Source organism: Petromyzon marinus (genome assembly GCF_048934315.1).
Source record: "Petromyzon marinus isolate PM22_M1 ecotype Great Lakes invasive population chromosome 68 unlocalized genomic scaffold, UKy_Petmar_22M1.pri1.0 chr68_unloc.2, whole genome shotgun sequence".
NCBI classification, from domain to species: Eukaryota; Metazoa; Chordata; class Hyperoartia; order Petromyzontiformes; family Petromyzontidae; genus Petromyzon; species Petromyzon marinus.
This window is the reverse complement of record NW_027422598.1, coordinates 224,568-241,128: the sequence shown is the minus strand read 5'-3', so window position 1 is coordinate 241,128 and position 16,561 is coordinate 224,568. Positions and strand designations below refer to the sequence as shown.

The 16,561-nt window shown below is 55.2% G+C and overlaps 1 protein-coding gene across 1 annotated transcript in view; it reads left to right on the top strand.

The window, feature by feature from the left end:
• Window positions 1–1,349: 1,349 nt before the first annotated feature.
• The window catches only part of LOC142908060 (vinculin-like), a 24,262-nt gene continuing 9,050 nt past the window's right edge, over window positions 1,350–16,561 (top strand). Inside the window, exons 1-2 of the mRNA XM_076058228.1 lie at window positions 1,350–1,469; window positions 12,757–12,827. Of these exons, the coding sequence (XP_075914343.1) occupies window positions 1,350–1,469; window positions 12,757–12,827 (191 nt within the window). The remainder of the gene's footprint in view (window positions 1,470–12,756; window positions 12,828–16,561) is intronic.

Genomic DNA, 16,561 nt, shown 5'->3' with positions numbered 1-16,561 from the left:
GGTGATGTGTGTGGTGATGGGGGTAGTGATGGTGGTGTGTGTGGTGATGTTGTTGGTGATAGGGGGTAGTGATGGTGGTAGTGGTGATGGGGGTAGTGATGGTGGTGATGGTAGTGATAGAGGGTAGTGATGGTGGTAGTGATGGTAGTGATGGTGGAGGTGGACGGGAAGGCCATCCCCGACCTCACGGCCCCCGTGCTCGCAGTGCAAGTGGCAGTGGGGAATCTCGTCAAGGTGATGGGGGTGGTGGTGGTGATGGTGGTGGTGGTGATGGTGGTGTGTGTGGTGATGGTGTGTGTGTGCGGTGATGGTGTGTGTGTGTGGTGATGGTGGTGTGTGTGGTGGTGGTTGTGGTGGTGTGTGTGGTGATGGTGATGGTGGTGTGTGTGGTGATGGGGGTAGTGATGGTGTTGTGTGTGGTGATGTTGGTGGTGATAGGGGGTAGTGATGGTGGTAGTGGTGATGTTGGTAGTGATGGTTATGGTGGTAGTGATGGTTATGGTGGTAGAGATAGAGGGTGGTGATGGTAGTGATGGTAGTGATGGTGATGGTGGTAGTGATGGTGATGGTGGTAGTGATAGAGGGTGGTGATGGTAGTGATGGTGATGATGGTAGTGATGGTGGTCATCATGCACGAGGAGGGGGAGGTGGACGGGAAGGCCATCCCCGACCTCACGGCCCCCGTGCTCGCAATACAAGCGGCAGTGGGGAATCTCGTCAAGGTGATGGTGGTGGTGATGGTGGTGGTGTGTGTGGTGATGGTGGTAGTGATGGTGATGGTGGTAGTGATAGAGGGTGGTGATGGTGGTGGTGTGGGTGGTGGTGGTGTGTGTGGTGATGGTGGTGGTAGTGATGGTGGTGGTGGTAGAGATAGAGGGTGGTGATGGTAGTGATGGTGATGGTGGTGGTAGTGATAGAGGGTGGTGATGGTGGTGGTGGTAGTGATAGAGGGTGGTGATGGTAGTGATGGTAGTGATGGTGGTAGTGATAGAGGGTGGAGATGGTAGTGATGGTGGTGGTGGTAGTGATAGAGGGTGGTGATGGTAGTGATGGTGGTAGTGAGAGAGGGTGGTGATGGTAGTGATGGTGGTGGTGGTAGTGATAGAGGGTGGTGATGGTAGTGATGGTAGTGATGGTGGTAGTGATAGAGGGTGGTGATGGTAGTGATGGTGATGGTAGTGATGGTGATGGTGGTAGTGATAGAGGGTGGCGATGGCAGTGATGGTAGTGATGATGGTAGTGATGGTGATGGTGGTAGTGAGAGAGGGTGGTGATGGTAGTGATGGTGGTGGTGGTGATGGTGTGTGTGGTGATGGTGGTGGTGATGGTGATGGTGGTAGTGATAGAGGATGGTGATGGTAGTGATGGTGGTCATCGTGCACGAGGAGGTGGAGGTGGACGGGAAGGCCATCCCCGACCTCACGGCCCCCGTGCTCGCAGTGCAAGCGGCAGTGGGGAATCTCGTCAAGGTGATGGGGGTGGTGGTGGTGGTGGTGTGTGTGGTGATGGGGGTAGTGATGGTGGTGTGTGTGGTGATGGTGGTAGTGGTGATGCTGGTAGTGATGGTGGTGGTGGTAGTGATAGAGGGTGGTGATGGTGGTGGTGGTAGTGATGGTGGTAGTGATAGAGGGTGGTGATGGTAGTGATGGTGGTGGTGATGGTGGTGATGGTAGTGATGGTGGTAGTGAGAGAGGGTGGTGATGGTAGTGATGGTGGTGGTGGTATGTGTGGTGATGGTGGTGTGTGTGGTGATGGTGGTGTGTGTGGTAATGGTGGTGTGTGTGGTGATGGTGGTGTGTGTGGTGATGGGGGTAGTGATGGGGGTAGTGATGGTGGTGGTGGTGTGTGTGGTGATGGTGGTGATGGTGATGGTGGTTGTGGTGGTGATGTGTGGTGATGGGGGTAGTGATGGTGGTGGTGATGGTGGTTGTGATGGTGGTGTGTGTGGTGATGGTGGTGTGTGTGGTGATGGGGGTAGTGATGGTGGCGGTGGTGATGCTGGTAGTGATGGTGATGGGTTTCTGTGTGATGAGTCTGTGGGTCTCTGTGTGGCGAGTCTGTGGGTCTCTGTGTGGCGAGTCTGTGGGTCTCTGTGTGGCGAGTCTGTGGGTCTCTGTGTGGTGAGTCTGTGGGTCTCTGTGTGGCGAGTCTATGGGTCTCTGTGTGGCGAGTCTGTGGGTCTCTGTGTGGCGAGTCTGTGGGTCTCTGTGTGGTGAGTCTGTGGGTCTCTGTGTGGTGAGTCTGTGGGTCTGTGTGGCGAGTCTATGGGTCTCTGTGTGGCGAGTCTGTGTGGCGAGTCTGTGGGTCTCTGTGCGGTGAGTCTGTGGGTCTCTGTGCGGTGAGTCTGTGGGTCTCTGTGTGTGGCGAGTCTGTGGCTCTCTGTGTGGCGAGTCTGTGGCTCTCTGTGTGGCGAATCTGTGGCTCTCTGTGTGGCGAGTCTTTACGTCTCTGTGTGGCGCGTCTGTGGTTCTCTGTGTGGCGAGTTTGGGTTTCTGTGTGGCGAGTCTGTGGGTCTCTGTGTGGTGAGTCTGTGGGTCTCTGTTTGACGAGTCTATGGGTCTCTGTGTTGAGTCTGTGGGTTTCTGTGTGGCGAGTCTGCGGGTCTCTGTGCGGTGAATCTGTGGGTCTCTGTGCAGTGAGTCTGTGGGTCTCTGTGTGGCGAGTCTATGGGTCTCTGTGTGTTGAGTCTGTGGGTCTCTGTGTGGCTAGTCTGTGGGTCTCTGTGTGGCGAGTCTGTGGGTCTCTGTGGTGAGTCTGTGGGTCTCTGTGTGGCGAGTCTGTGGGTTTCTGTGTGGCGAGTCTGTGGGTCTCTGTGTGGCGAGTCTGTGGGTCTCTGTGTGGCGAGTCTGTGGGTCTCTGTGCAGTGAGTCTGTGGGTCTCTGTGTGGCGAGTCTATGGGTCTCTGTGTGTTGAGTCTGTGGGTCTCTGTGTGGCTAGTCTGTGGGTCTCTGTGTGGCGAGTCTGTGGGTCTCTGTGGTGAGTCTGTGGGTCTCTGTGTGGCGAGTCTGTGGGTTTCTGTGTGGCGAGTCTGTGGGTCTCTGTGTGGCGAGTCTGTGGGTCTCTGTGTGGCGAGTCTGTGGGTCTCTGTGGTGAGTCTGTGGGTCTCTGTGTGGCGAGTCTGTGGGTCTCTGTGTGGCGAGTCTGTGGGTCTCTGTGGTGAGTCTGTGGGTCTCTGTGTGGTGAGTCTGTGGGTCTCTGTGCGGTGAGTCTGTGGGTCTCTGTGCGGTGAGTCTGTGGGTCTCTGTGCGGTGAGTCTGTGGGTCTCTGTGTGGCGAGTCTGTGGGTCTGTGTGGCGAGTCTGTGGTTCTGTGTGGCGAGTCTGTGGTTCTGTGTGGCGAGTCTGTGGGTCTCTGTGTGGCGAGTCTGTGGGTCTGTGTGGTGAGTCTGTTGGTCTCTGTGTGGCGAGTCTGTGGGTCTCTGTGTGGCGAGTCTGTGGGTCTCTGTGTGGCAAGTCTGTGGTTCTGTGTGGCGAGTCTGTGGTTCTGTGTGGCGAGTCTGTGGTTCTGTGTGGTGAGTCTGTGGTTCTGTGTGGCGAGTCTGTGGGTCTCTGTGTGGCGAGTCTGTGGGTCTGTGTCGTGAGTCTGTGGGTCTCTGTGTGGCGAGTCTGTGGGTCTCTGTGCGGTGAGTCTGTGGGTCTCTGTGTGTGGCGAGTCTGTGGGTCTCTGTGTGTGGCGAATCTGTGGCTCTCTGTGTGGCGAGTCTTTGGGTCTCTGTGTGGCGAGTCTGTGGTTCTCTGTGTGGCGAGTTTGGGTTTCTGTGTGGCGAGTATGTGGGTCTCTGTGTGGTGAGTCTGTGGGTCTCTGTTTGACGAGTCTGTGGGTCTCTGTGTGGCGAGTCTGGGTTTCTGTGTGGCGAGTCTGTGGGTCTCTGTGTGGTGAGTCTGTGGTTCTCTGTGTGGTGAGTCTGTGGGTCTCTGTGTGGTGAGTCTGGGTTTCTGTGTGGCGAGTCTGTGGGTCTCTGTGTGGCGATTCTGTGGGTCTCTGTGTGGGTCTCTGTGTGGCGAGTCTGTGGGTCTCTGTGTGGTGAGTCTGTGGGTCTCTGTGTGGCGAGTCTGTGGGTCTCTGTGTGGCGAGTCTGTGGGTCTCTGTGTGGCGAGTCTCTGGGTCTCTGTGTGGTGAGTCTGTGGTTCTCTGTGTGGTGAGTCTGGGTTTCTGTGTGGTGAGTCTGTGGGTCTCTGTGTGGTGAGTCTGGGTCTCTGTGTGGCGAGTCTGTGGGTCTCTGTGTGGCGAGTCTGTGGGTCTCTGTGTGGCGAGTCTATGGGTCTGTGTGGTGAGTCTGTGAGTCTCTGTGTGGGGAGTCTGTGGGTCTCTGTGCGGCGAGTCTGTGGGTCTGTGTGGCGAGTCTGTGGGTCTCTGTGTGGCGAGTCTGTGGGTCTCTGTGTGGCGAGTCTGTGGGTCTGTGTGGCGAGTCTGTGGGTCTCTGTGTGGCGAGTCTGTGGGTCTCTGTGTGGCGAGTCTGTGGGTCTCTGTGTGGCGAGTCTATGGGTCTGTGTGGTGAGTCTGTGGGTCTCTGTGGTGAGTCTGTGGGTCTCTGTGCGGCGAGTTTGTGGGTCTGTGTGGCGAGTCTGTGGGTCTCTGTGTGGCGAGTCTGTGGGTCTCTGTGTGGCGAGTCTGTGGGTCTCTGTGTGGCGAGTCTGTGGGTCTCTGTGTGGCGAGTCTGTGGACCTAGCCCGGCACCTGCAGGGTCTGTCCAGTGACCGCCTGCCAGCAGGGAGCCTTCCACACCATTCACGCGTCCTTAAGATGCACCTAGCCTGGAACAGGTGCTGTGGTGATGTCACCACCGCCTCGTGGTGAATAACAGTTGTTAGTACTGTGTGTGTACGGTGTGTGTGTGTGTGTATATACTGTGGTGTGTGTAATCTGAGGCATGTACACGCACGTAATATACTGAGCCTCAAATATTGGAAGAAGGCTCGCCCCCCTGTGAGTGGCTGGCTTTTGAGGTGCCATCTGTTGAGGAAGTACTGAAGGCGATCCGGAGTCTGAGACCAGGGAAAGTGCCGGGCAGAGACGATCTCCCAAGTGTAAAATGCCGGATTAACCTAGTAGCACAGGTAGCTGCAAATGCTACGTGCACTGCACTCTCAAGGGCCCCGCGCTAAACGCTTTCAAGCTGTCAGTTCCGGTTCGGTGATTCGGCACTTGCTCCATTACTATAGTACTCTAACACCCTTCGACTTTTCTGAAACGACTGGGTGTCTAAAGTTATCAATTTGTCGTATTATCTGGCTGTATGGCAAATGAAAAAATACAATAACTTTACTGTGCAAGTAAAAAAAAATGTACGTGCTTCAATGTTTACGTTTTTAAATAAAAAAAAAATTTGTAGGACGTCTTTATAACATATACTACAGGCCCCGCACTAGCTTAATCCGGCACTGCTGAGGGAGGGTGGCGTTTGTGCACAGACTGCCCTATATGACATAACAACAATCTGGACCACTGGACGGGTTCCGCAGGATTGGAAGGATGCCCTGGTGGTCCCCATCTTTAAGAAGGGGGACCGCACAGACTGTAACAACTACAGGGGCATCTCACTCCTCAGTGTGCCGGGAAAGGTCCTGGCAAGGATTATTCAACATCGCCTTGCCAGGCACGCTGAGGAGAGGCTTGCGGAGCCCCAATGCGGTTTCAGGAAAGGGCGGTCCTGCACAGATGCCATATTTTCTGTCCATCTGCTACAGCAGAGGTGTAGGGAATTCCAGCAAGACCTACATCTCTGCTTTATTGACTTGGTCAAGGTCAATGATCCCATCAGTAGGCCTGGGCTCTGGGTTGTTCTTCGTGCTTTCGGAGTCCCTGACTCTCTGCTCACAATCATTAAGGACCTTCGTGATGGTGAGCAGGCCCGGGTAAAACTACGTGGTCAGGAGTCGGAGCCATCCCCTGTTCACCTTGGGGTGCGACAGGGATGTCCTCTGGCTCCCACATTATTTAACAACTTTTTTGACCACGTAATTCGTGAAGCCTTCGATGGCTGGACCGGAGGAATTTCCATCTGGTACAGATACAGTGGGAGGCTGATTGATGCCCGGGTGTGGTCAAGGGATGGCTCCCTATTGGTCAACCATGTTATGTTACGTATGCCGATCTGGTAATTGCTGCTCACTCAGAGGAGGAGTTGGAGGCACTGCTGCTGAACCTGGAGTGTGCCACTAAGAGGTGGGGCCTTACCATCAGCCCCACCAAAACTAAGCACCTGACTGGGTATTTTGTGCCATCAAACACTGTACCCCCACAACTGATAGAGCAGTTGTGGAGAGAGTGGAGAGTTTCCCATACCTGGGCAGTGTGCTTATGACCGGCTCCAGTTTAACAGCAGAGGTCTCACTCCGAATCAGTCGAGCGGCAATATCTTTTCATCGGTTGCGTAACGCTGTGTGGAAGCTACCTGGTCTGTCGCTCCGCACTAAGCTTCAGGTCTTCTCGGCCACGGTCTCATTCCCTCCCTTCTATACGCTTGCAAAACGTGGACCCCCCTAATGGAACATCTTTGCCGGTTAGAAACATTTAGGCCGGCCCTGCCTACGATCTGTCCTGGGTTTAACCTGCAGGCTGGATTGTGTGAGGAGCTCACAAAATCACTTGAAAGATCTGGACAAGGTCCCATCGGCGAGCTCCTCCTCCTCCGGCAGGCAAGGCTGCGTTGGCTGGGTCACGTAGCCCGCATGCCCGGCCACCGCATGCCGGAACAGCTTTTGTTTGGCCGGATCGAGGGGGCTAAACGGGCGCGGCACGGGCAAGAGAGGAGATGGAGTGACGTGGTACAGGAGGATGTGGAGTCGCCCCTCCGGCAACAACAACGGAGGGCGGAGGAGCGACGCTCACAACAACGAGCGGAGCGCCGGGCGGATAAAACCTCAGCGAGTTGGCACAGTAGGGGGGTAGGTACAGCTGGTGGTGGTGGTGGTGCATTTACCGGTCATCTCAATCAGTAGACCCATGGCACCTGCAGGGTCTGTCCAGAGACCTTCTCATGCACCTAACCTGGCACAGCAGCAGCAGTACAACCCATGGCACCTGCTGGGTCTGTCCCGTGACCTCATGCACCTAGCCTGGCACAGCAGCAGGCAACCCATGGCACCTGCTGGGTCTGTCCCGTGACCTCCTCATGCACCTAGCCTGGCACAGCACCAGTCAACCCATGGCACCTGCTGGGTCTGTCACGTGACCTGTCAGCAGCGAGCCTTCGACACTTGGCAGCCTCAAAGTGCACCTAGCCTGGCACGGGCGCCGTGGTGACGTTGCAGTCACTTTGTGGCGAATGGTGGCCATTGGTATTGTGTGTGTATATATGGTGTGTGTATGGTGTGTGTGTACTGTGTGTGTGTATACTGTGTGTGTGTATATGGTGTGTTTGTGTATGGTGTGTGTACTGTGTTTGTGTATGGTGTGTGTACTGTGTGTGTACTGTGTACTGTGTGTGTACTGTGTGTGTACTGTTTACTGTGTGTGTACTGTGTGTGTACTGTGTGTGTGTGTATATACTGTGTGTGTGTGTATATATACTGTGTGTGTGTATATATTATGTGTGTATGGTGACTGTGTGTGTGTGACTGTGTGTGTGTGTGTACTGTGTGTGTGTCTGTGTATATACGATGTGTATGTTGGTGTGTGTGTGTACTGTGTGTGTATGGTGTGTGTGTACTGTGTGTGTGTGTGTACTGTGTGTGTGTCTGTGTATATACTATGTATGTATGGTGTGTGTACTGTGTGTGTGTACTGTGTGTGTGTCCTGTGTGTGTCTGTGTATATACTATGTGTGTATGGTGTGTGTACTGTGTATGGTGTGTGTGTACTGTGTGTGTATATACTATGTGTGTATGGTGGTGTGTGTGTGTCTGTGTATATACTATGTGTGTATGGTGTGTGTGTACTGTGTGTGTGTGTCTGTGTATATAGTATGTGTATGGTGGTGCGTGTGTGTACTGTGTGTGTGTATAGTCTGTGTGTATGGTGGTGCGTGTGTGTACTGTGTGTGCACTGTGTGTGTGTATATACTATGTGTGTATGGTGGTGCGTTTGTGTACTGTGTGTGTGTCCTGTGTGTGTCTGTGTGTATATAGTATGTGTGTATGGTGGTGTGTGTGTGTACTGTGTGTGTGTCTGTGTGTATAGTACGTGTGTATGGTGGGGTGTGTGTATGGTGGTGTGTGTGTACTGTGTGTGTGTGTGTATATATACTACGTGTGTATGGTGGTGCGTGTGTATGGTGGTGCGTGTGTATGGTGGTGCGTGTGTGTACTGTGTGTGTGTGTCTGTGTGTATATACTATGTGTGTATGGTGTGTGTGTGTGTACTGTGTGTGTATATACTATGTGTGTATGGTGGTGCGTGTACTGTGTGTGTGTGTGTGTACTGTGTGTATATAGTATGTGTGTATGGTGGTGCGTGTGTGTGTACTGTGTGTGCGAGTATTTATACGCATGTCAGCGAACTCTATTTTGGACTCTGCTCTTCCTTACAGCTGCTTTCTCACGTACACACACGCACAGATACACGCACAGACACGCACACACATGCATGCACACATACACACACACGCACAGACACATGCATGCACACATACACACACACGCACACACATGCATGCACACATATACATACACGTACAGACACATGCATACATACACACACACACATACACGCACACACACAGATACACGCACAGACACGCACACACACATACACGTGCACACACAGATACACACACATACACACAGATACACACACAGACACGCATACACATACGCACACACATGCATGCACACATACACGCACACACACATACAGACACATACGCACACGGAGGCACGCACACATACACACACACAAGTACACGCAGATACATACAAAGACAAAGATCCCCCGTGTAGCCTCTAGCAGGCTGTAGGGGCAAGTGGCTGTCAGTAGCAGCGAGTAGCATAGACAAAGAGCCCCTAACTTAGGCCCCTCTAGAAGGCTGCAGGGGCAAGTGGCATTAACGGGTAGCTGAGACGCATTCCACCCACTCAACACACACCACACGTAGCACACAGACACAGATACCCCGTGTAGCCTCTAGCAGGCTGTAGGGGCGAGTGGCTGTTAGTAGCACACAGACACAGATACCCCGTGTAGCCGCTAGCAGGGCTGTAGGGGCGAGTGGCTGTTAGTAGCACACAGACACAGATACCCCGTGTAGCCGCTAGCAGGCTGTAGGGGCAAGTGGCTGTTAGTAGCACACAGACACAGATACCCCAGGTAGCCTCTAGCAGGGCTGTAGGGGCAAGTGGCTGTTAGTAGCAAAGACAAAGATCCCCCGTGTAGCCGCTAGCAGGCTGTAGGGGCGAGTGGCTGTCAGTAGTAGCGAGTAGCACAAAGACAAAGCTCCCCCAGGTAGCCTCTAGCAGGGCTGTAGGGGCAAGTGGCTGTTAGTAGCACAAAGACAAAGATCCCCCAGGTAGCCTCTAGCAGGCTGTAGGGGCAAGTGGCTGTTAGTAGCACAAAGACAAAGATCCCCCAGGTAGCCTCTAGCAGGGCTGTAGGGGCAAGTGGCTGTTGGTAGCACAAAGACAAAGATCCCCCAGGTAGCCTCTAGCAGGGCTGTAGGGGCAAGTGGCTGTTAGTAGCACAAAGACAAAGATCCCCCAGGTAGCCTCTAGCAGGGCTGTAGGGGCAAGTGGCTGTTAGTAGCAAAGACAAAGATCCCCCAGGTAGCATCTAGCAGGGCTGTAGGGGCAAGTGCTGTTAGTAGCAAAGACAAAGATCCCCCAGGTAGCCTCTAACAGGGCTGTAGGGGCAAGTGGCTGTTAGTAGCAAAGGCAAAGATCCCCCAGGTAGCCTCTAGCAGGGCTGTAGGGGCAAGTGCTGTTAGTAGCGAGTAGCAGCAGCAGCGTCTATGAAGGCTACCGGCACTGTGGCTACACACAGAGGGGGTGGGTAGCCACCAGCACCACGCCCGGCCGCCTTTGTCTCCCCTGTGAGCGATGTTCACGACACTGCATCGCTACACCAGGTACTCATCTGAGGCTGAGTCGACCTAGGGGAGGCCCAGGACCGGTTCAGATAATCGTCACTGGTTGTGTTGGCCGTGAGCGGGAATCGAACCCGGGTCGCCGGGTTCGTAGGGCAGCGTAGCGCTGACGAACTAACCCACCGCTCAGCACGCTCACACACACGTACACACTCACATACACTCACTCACACACACACGTACACACTCGCATACACTCACTCACACACACACGTACACACTCGCACGTACACACACACACGTACACACACACGTACACACACTCGCACATACACACACTCGCACATACACACACTCATACACACACTCACTCACACACACACGTACACACTCGCACGTACACACACACGTACACACACTCGCACGTACACACACACGCACACACTCGCACGTACACACACACGTACACACACACGTACACACACACGTACACACACACACACGTACACACACTCGCACGTACACACACACTCGCACGTACACACACACGTACACACACGTACACACTCACGTACACACACACGTACACACACACGTACACACTCACACGTACACACACACGTACACACACGTACACACACTCACACGTACACACTCGCACACATACACACACTTGTGAACACACACGCACATACACTACATATATGGATACCCTTTACGATGCAGGCACACCCACCCACACGCGCACACACAAATAGTGAACGGGAACCGAATTTTTTTTTTGCTTCAACCAAACTCAACCCGGCTCCTCTCTCTCCCTCCTCCTCCTCCCTGTGTCTCTCCCTCCTCCCTCCTCCTCCTCCCTCCTCCTCCTCTCCCTCCCTGTGTCTCTCCCTCCATCTCCTCCTCCTCCCTGTGTCTCTCCCTCCATCTCCTCCTCCCTGTGTCTCTCCCTCCATCTCCTCCTCCTCCCTGTGTCTCTCCCTCCATCTCCTCCTCCTCCTCCCTGTGTCTCTCTCCTCCTCCTCCTCTCCCTCCCTGTGTCTCTCCCTCCATCTCCTCCTCCTCCCTGTGTCTCTCCCTCCTCCTCCTCCCTGTGTCTCTCCCTCCTCTCCCTCCATCTCCTCCCTGTGTCTCTCCCTCCTCTCCCTCCATCTCCTCCCTGTGTCTCTCCCTCCTCTCCCTCCATCTCCTCCCTGTGTCTCTCCCTCCTCCCTGTGTCTCTCCCTCCTCTCCCTCCTCCTCCTTCCTGTGTCTCTCCCTCCATCTCCTCCTCCTCCTCCCTGTGTCTCTCCCTCCTCCTCCTCCCTGTGTCTCTCCCTCCTCTCCCTCCTCCTCCTTCCTGTGTCTCTCCCTCCATCTCCTCCTCCTCCTCCCTGTGTCTCTCCCTCCTCCTCCTCCCTGTGTCTCTCCCTCCATCTCCTCCTCCTCCCTGTGTCTCTCCCTCCTCTCCCTCCATCTCCTCCCTGTGTCTCTCCCTCCTCTCCCTCCATCTCCTCCCTGTGTCTCTCCCTCCTCCCTGTGTCTCTCCCTCCTCTCCCTCCTCCTCCTTCCTGTGTCTCTCCCTCCATCTCCTCCTCCTCCTCCCTGTGTCTCTCCCTCCTCCTCCTCCCTGTGTCTCTCCCTCCATCTCCTCCTCCTCCCTGTGTCTCTCCCTCCTCTCCCTCCATCTCCTCCCTGTGTCTCTCCCTCCTCTCCCTCCATCTCCTCCCTGTGTCTCTCCCTCCTCCCTGTGTCTCTCCCTCCTCTCCCTCCTCCTCCTTCCTGTGTCTCTCCCTCCATCTCCTCCTCCCTGTGTCTCTCCCTCCTCCTCCTCCCTGTGTCTCTCCCTCCATCTCCTCCTCCTCCCTGTGTCTCTCCCTCCCTCCCACCCTCCCCTGTGTCTCTCCCTCCTCCTCCTCCTCCCTGTGTCTCTCCCTCCATCTCCTCCTCCCTGTGTCGCTCCCTCCTCCTCCCTGTGTCTCTCCCTCCTCTCCCTCCATCTCCTCCTCCCTGTGTCTCTCCCTCCTCCTCCTCCTCCTCCATCTCCTCCCTGTGTCTCTCCCTCCTCTCCCTCCATCTCCTCCTCCCTGTGTCTCTCCCTCCCTCCCACCCTCCCCTGTGTCTCCCTCCACCCTCCCTCCCTCTCCTGTCCCTTCCCATCCGTGTCTGCCTCTGTCCCCCGCCCCCCGTGTCTGTCCCCGTGTCTCTCTGTGTCCCCTCTGTCTCTCTCTGTGTCCCCGTGTCTCTCTGTGTCCCCTCTGTCTCTCTCTGTGTCCCCGTGTCTCTCTGTGTCCCCTCTGTCTCTCTCTGTGTCCCCGTGTCTCTCTGTGTCCCCTCTGTCTCTCTCTGTGTCCCCGTGTCTCTCTGTGTCCCCTCTGTCTCTCTCTGTGTCCCCGTGTCTCTCTGTGTCCCCGTGTCTCTCTCTGTGTCCCCGTGTCTCTCTCTGTGTCCCCGTGTCTCTCTCTGTGTCCCCGTGTCTCTGTGTCCCCGTGTCTCTGTGTCCCCGTGTCTCTGTGTCCCCGTGTCTCTGTGTCCCCGTGTCTCTCTGTCCCCCGTGTCTCTCTCTGTGTCCCCGTGTCTCTGTGTCCCCTGTGTCTCTCTCTGTGTCCCCGTGTCTCTGTCTCACCCCCCCCCCCCCGTGTCTCTCTGTCCCCGTATCTTTCACCTCCCCGTGTCTCCTCTCCCCGAGTCTCTGTCCCCGTGTCTCTCTGTCTCGCCCTCCCGTGTCTCCTCTGTCCCCGTGTCTCTGTCTCACCTCCCCGTGTCTGTCTCCGTGTGTCTCTGTCCGTGTCCCCCGTGTCTCTGTCCGTTGTGTAGGTTGGTAAGGAGACGGTGAGGACAACCGAAGATCCGATTCTGAGACAGGACATGCCGCCCGCATTCAGCAAGTGAGGGAGACTCGCAGCTCACACACAACCCTGACTCACACACACACTCACTCACACTCACTCACACACTCACTCACACTCACACACTCACTCACACTCACTCACTCACTCTCACACACACTCACACACTCACGCACACACTCACTCACACTCACTCACTCACACACACACTCACTCACACTCACACACAACCCTGACTCACACACACACTCACTCACACACACTCACACACTCACTCTCATGCACTCACTCACTCACACACAACCCTGACTCACACACAACCCTGACTCACACACGCTCACACTCACACACACTCACTCACACACACACACTCACACACACACTCACACACACACACACTCACACACTCACTCACACACACACTCACTCACACACTCACTCACACACTCACTCACACACTCACACACTCACTCACACTCACTCACTCACTCACACACTCACTCACACACTCACTCACACACACACTCACACACACTCACACACTCACTCACACACACTCACTCACACACTCACTCACTCACACACACACACTCACACACTCACTCACACACACACTCACACACACACTCACTCACACACACACACTCACTCAACAACAACAACAACCGCCATTCGCCACTAAGTGGCGGTGACGTCACCACGACGCTTGTGCCAGGCTATGTGCACCCTGAGGCCACGTGAAGTGTCGAATGCCCGCTGGCAGGAGGTCACGGGGCAGACCCAGGTGCCACGGGTCGACTGACTGAGATGACTGGCTGATGCACCACCTGTGCCCCCTACTGTGCCAACCTGCTGTGCTTTAGCCACCCGGCGCTCCGCTCGCTGTTGTGAGCGTCGCTCCTCCGCCCTCCGTTGTTGTTGGAGGGCGACTGCCTCCAACTGCCCAGTAGCATCCTTCACGAGCCTCCTCCACAGAGGCCGATCTTGACACCGCTGGTACCAGTCATCGGCAAGTCCACTCAGCTCCACGTCCTCCTGTACCACATCACTCCATCTCTTCTCTAGCCCGTGCCGCGCCCGCTTAGCCCCCTCAATCCGGCCAAACAAAAGCTGTTTCGGCATGCGGTGGCTGGGCATGCGGGCTACATGACCCAGCCATCGCAGCCTTGCCTGCCGGAGGAGCTCACCGATGGGACCCTGCCCAGATCTTTCAAGGATTTGTGAGCTCCTCACACAATCCAGTCTGGTTAAACCCAGGATGGATCGTAGGCAGGCCAGCCTAAATGTTTCTAACCGGCGAAGATGTTCCATTAGGGGGGTCCACGTTTCGCAAGCATAGAGAAGGGAGGGAATGACCGTGGCCGAGAAGACCTGAAGCTTAGTGCGGAGCGACAGACCAGGTAGCTTCCACACAGCGTTACGCAACCGATGAAAAGATATTGCCGCTCGACTGATTCGGAGTGAGACCTCTGCTGTTAAACTGGAGCCAGTCATAAGCACACTGCCCAGGTATGGGAAACTCTCCACTCTCTCCACAACTGCCCCATCACCGATTGGGAGTTGTGGGGGTGGAGTGTCCGATGGTACAAAATACCCAGGCAGGTGCTTAGTTTTGGTGGGGCTGATGGTAAGGCCCCACCTCTTAGTGGCATGCTCCAGTCTCAGCAGCAGCGTCTCCAACTCCTCCTCTGACTGAGCAGCTATTACCAAGTCATCAGCATACATAACGTGGTTGAGCAATAGGGAGCCATCCCTTGACCGCACCCGGGCATCGATTAGCCTCCAGTTATATCTGTACCATATGGAGATTCCCCCGGTACAGCTATTGAAGGCTTCACGAACTACGTGGTCAAAATAGATGTTAAATAATGTGGGAGCCAAAGGACATCCCTGTCGCACCCCAAGGTGTACAGGGAATGGCTCTGACTCCCGGCCACGTAGTTTTACCCGGGCCCGCTCACCATCATGAAGGTCCTTAATGATCGTGAGCAGAGGGTCAGGTACTCCAAAAGCACGAAGAACGACCCAGAGCCCAGGCCTACTGATGGTATCATAGGCCTTGACCAGGTCAATAAAGCAGAGATGTAGGTCTTGTTGGAATTCCCTACACCTCTGCTGTAGCAGACGGACAGAAAATATGGCATCTGTGCAGGACCGCCCTTTCCTGAAACCGCATTGGGGCTCCGCAAGCCTCTCCTCAGCGTGCCTGGCAAGGCGATGCTGAATAATCCTTGCCAGGACCTTTCCCGGCACACTGAGGAGTGAGATGCCCCTGTAGTTGTTACAGTCTGTGCGGTCCCCCTTCTTAAAAAGGGGGACCACCAGGGCATCCTTCCAATCCTGCGGAACCCGTCCAGTGGTCCAGACTGTTGTTATGATGTCATATAGGGCAGTCTGTGCACAAACGCCACCCTCCCTCAGCATTTCGCTTGGGAGATCATCTCTGCCCGCTGCCTTTCCTGGTCTCAGACTCCGGATCGCCTTCAATACTTCCTCAGCAGATGGCACCTCAGCCAGCCACTCACAGGGGGTGACTTCATCCAATATTTGAGGCACCGCAGCCTCAGCAGGGGTCATCCTCACTTTGTGCCGCGATGTTTTCCTGGCTGAGGGATTTTCCCTCCCCCAGGACCTCACAGAAATGCTCAGCAAATCTGCGAACCTGTTCCTGGGGGTCGGAAATTGGATCACCGTTTTTTCCCCTAATGATGGTAATAGGTGTGGCGCTGCAGGTTACTTTTTTGATGGAGTTAAATAGAGATTTGTGATCACGGGCCACTGAGGCAGACTCCATCTCCTCAGCAACCCGCGACCACCACCCATCCTTGCAGCGCCTCACGGCTCTCCGAACCTCCGAGCGAAGGCTGCGGTAAGCCTCCTCATTCTCTGACGTGGGATTCTGTAGCCGATGACAGTGGGCCTGTCGCTTTTTCTCAACCATCCTGAACAACTCCTCTGTCATCCAGGGTGTCTGGGGAGGTCTGGACCGCGTACCCAAAGCAGCCATTGCAGCTGCATGAGTCACAGTCCTAAACCTCGCCCATTTACCCTCGACATCAGGAGGAGTCGGGGACGATGCCAATCCCAGCCGCAAGCGATGATGAAATTCTCGCTTGCAACTTTCATCAGATAACTGAGACCAGGCCACTTTAGGTTGGAATGGGGTCCTGGGTGTACACCCACCACCGGAGTGGAAGAATGGCAGGCGCATCTTACAGATGACTAGTCGATGGTCAGAGGGCAGATCAGCTCCACGGTAGGTCCTGGTGTCAAGGACATGGGCTCGCATTCGCTGGTCCGTCACTATGTAGTCCAGCAGATGTTCTTGCTTGGACCCGGCATGCATCCATGATGTTGTGTGGATGCGCCGATGCCGGAACAGCGTGTTGGTAATTACAAGCCCATGGGCTGCACAAAAATCTAGCAGCCTCCTACCGTTGTTATTGAGCTGATCTGGCCCATGCCCTCCAATCACTCCAGACCAGGTGCCAGTATCATGACCAACTCGGGCATTGAAGTCACCCAACATGATGACTCTATCCCGAGGGGCCACTTTAGCCAGCACCTGTGACAGGAGGTCATAGAAGGCATCTGACTCATCGGCTTTGCCTGCATCCCTCCACGGATGTTCATCTTCGGTGGGGGCATAAGTAACCACGACCACCATTCCTCGCCTCCGGTTGATGGGAAGGCGAGCCCAAAGTAGCCTGGGGCTTACAGCTTCCCACACCTCACCGCCACGCTCCCACGCCCCCTTCATTCTTTTGTTCAAA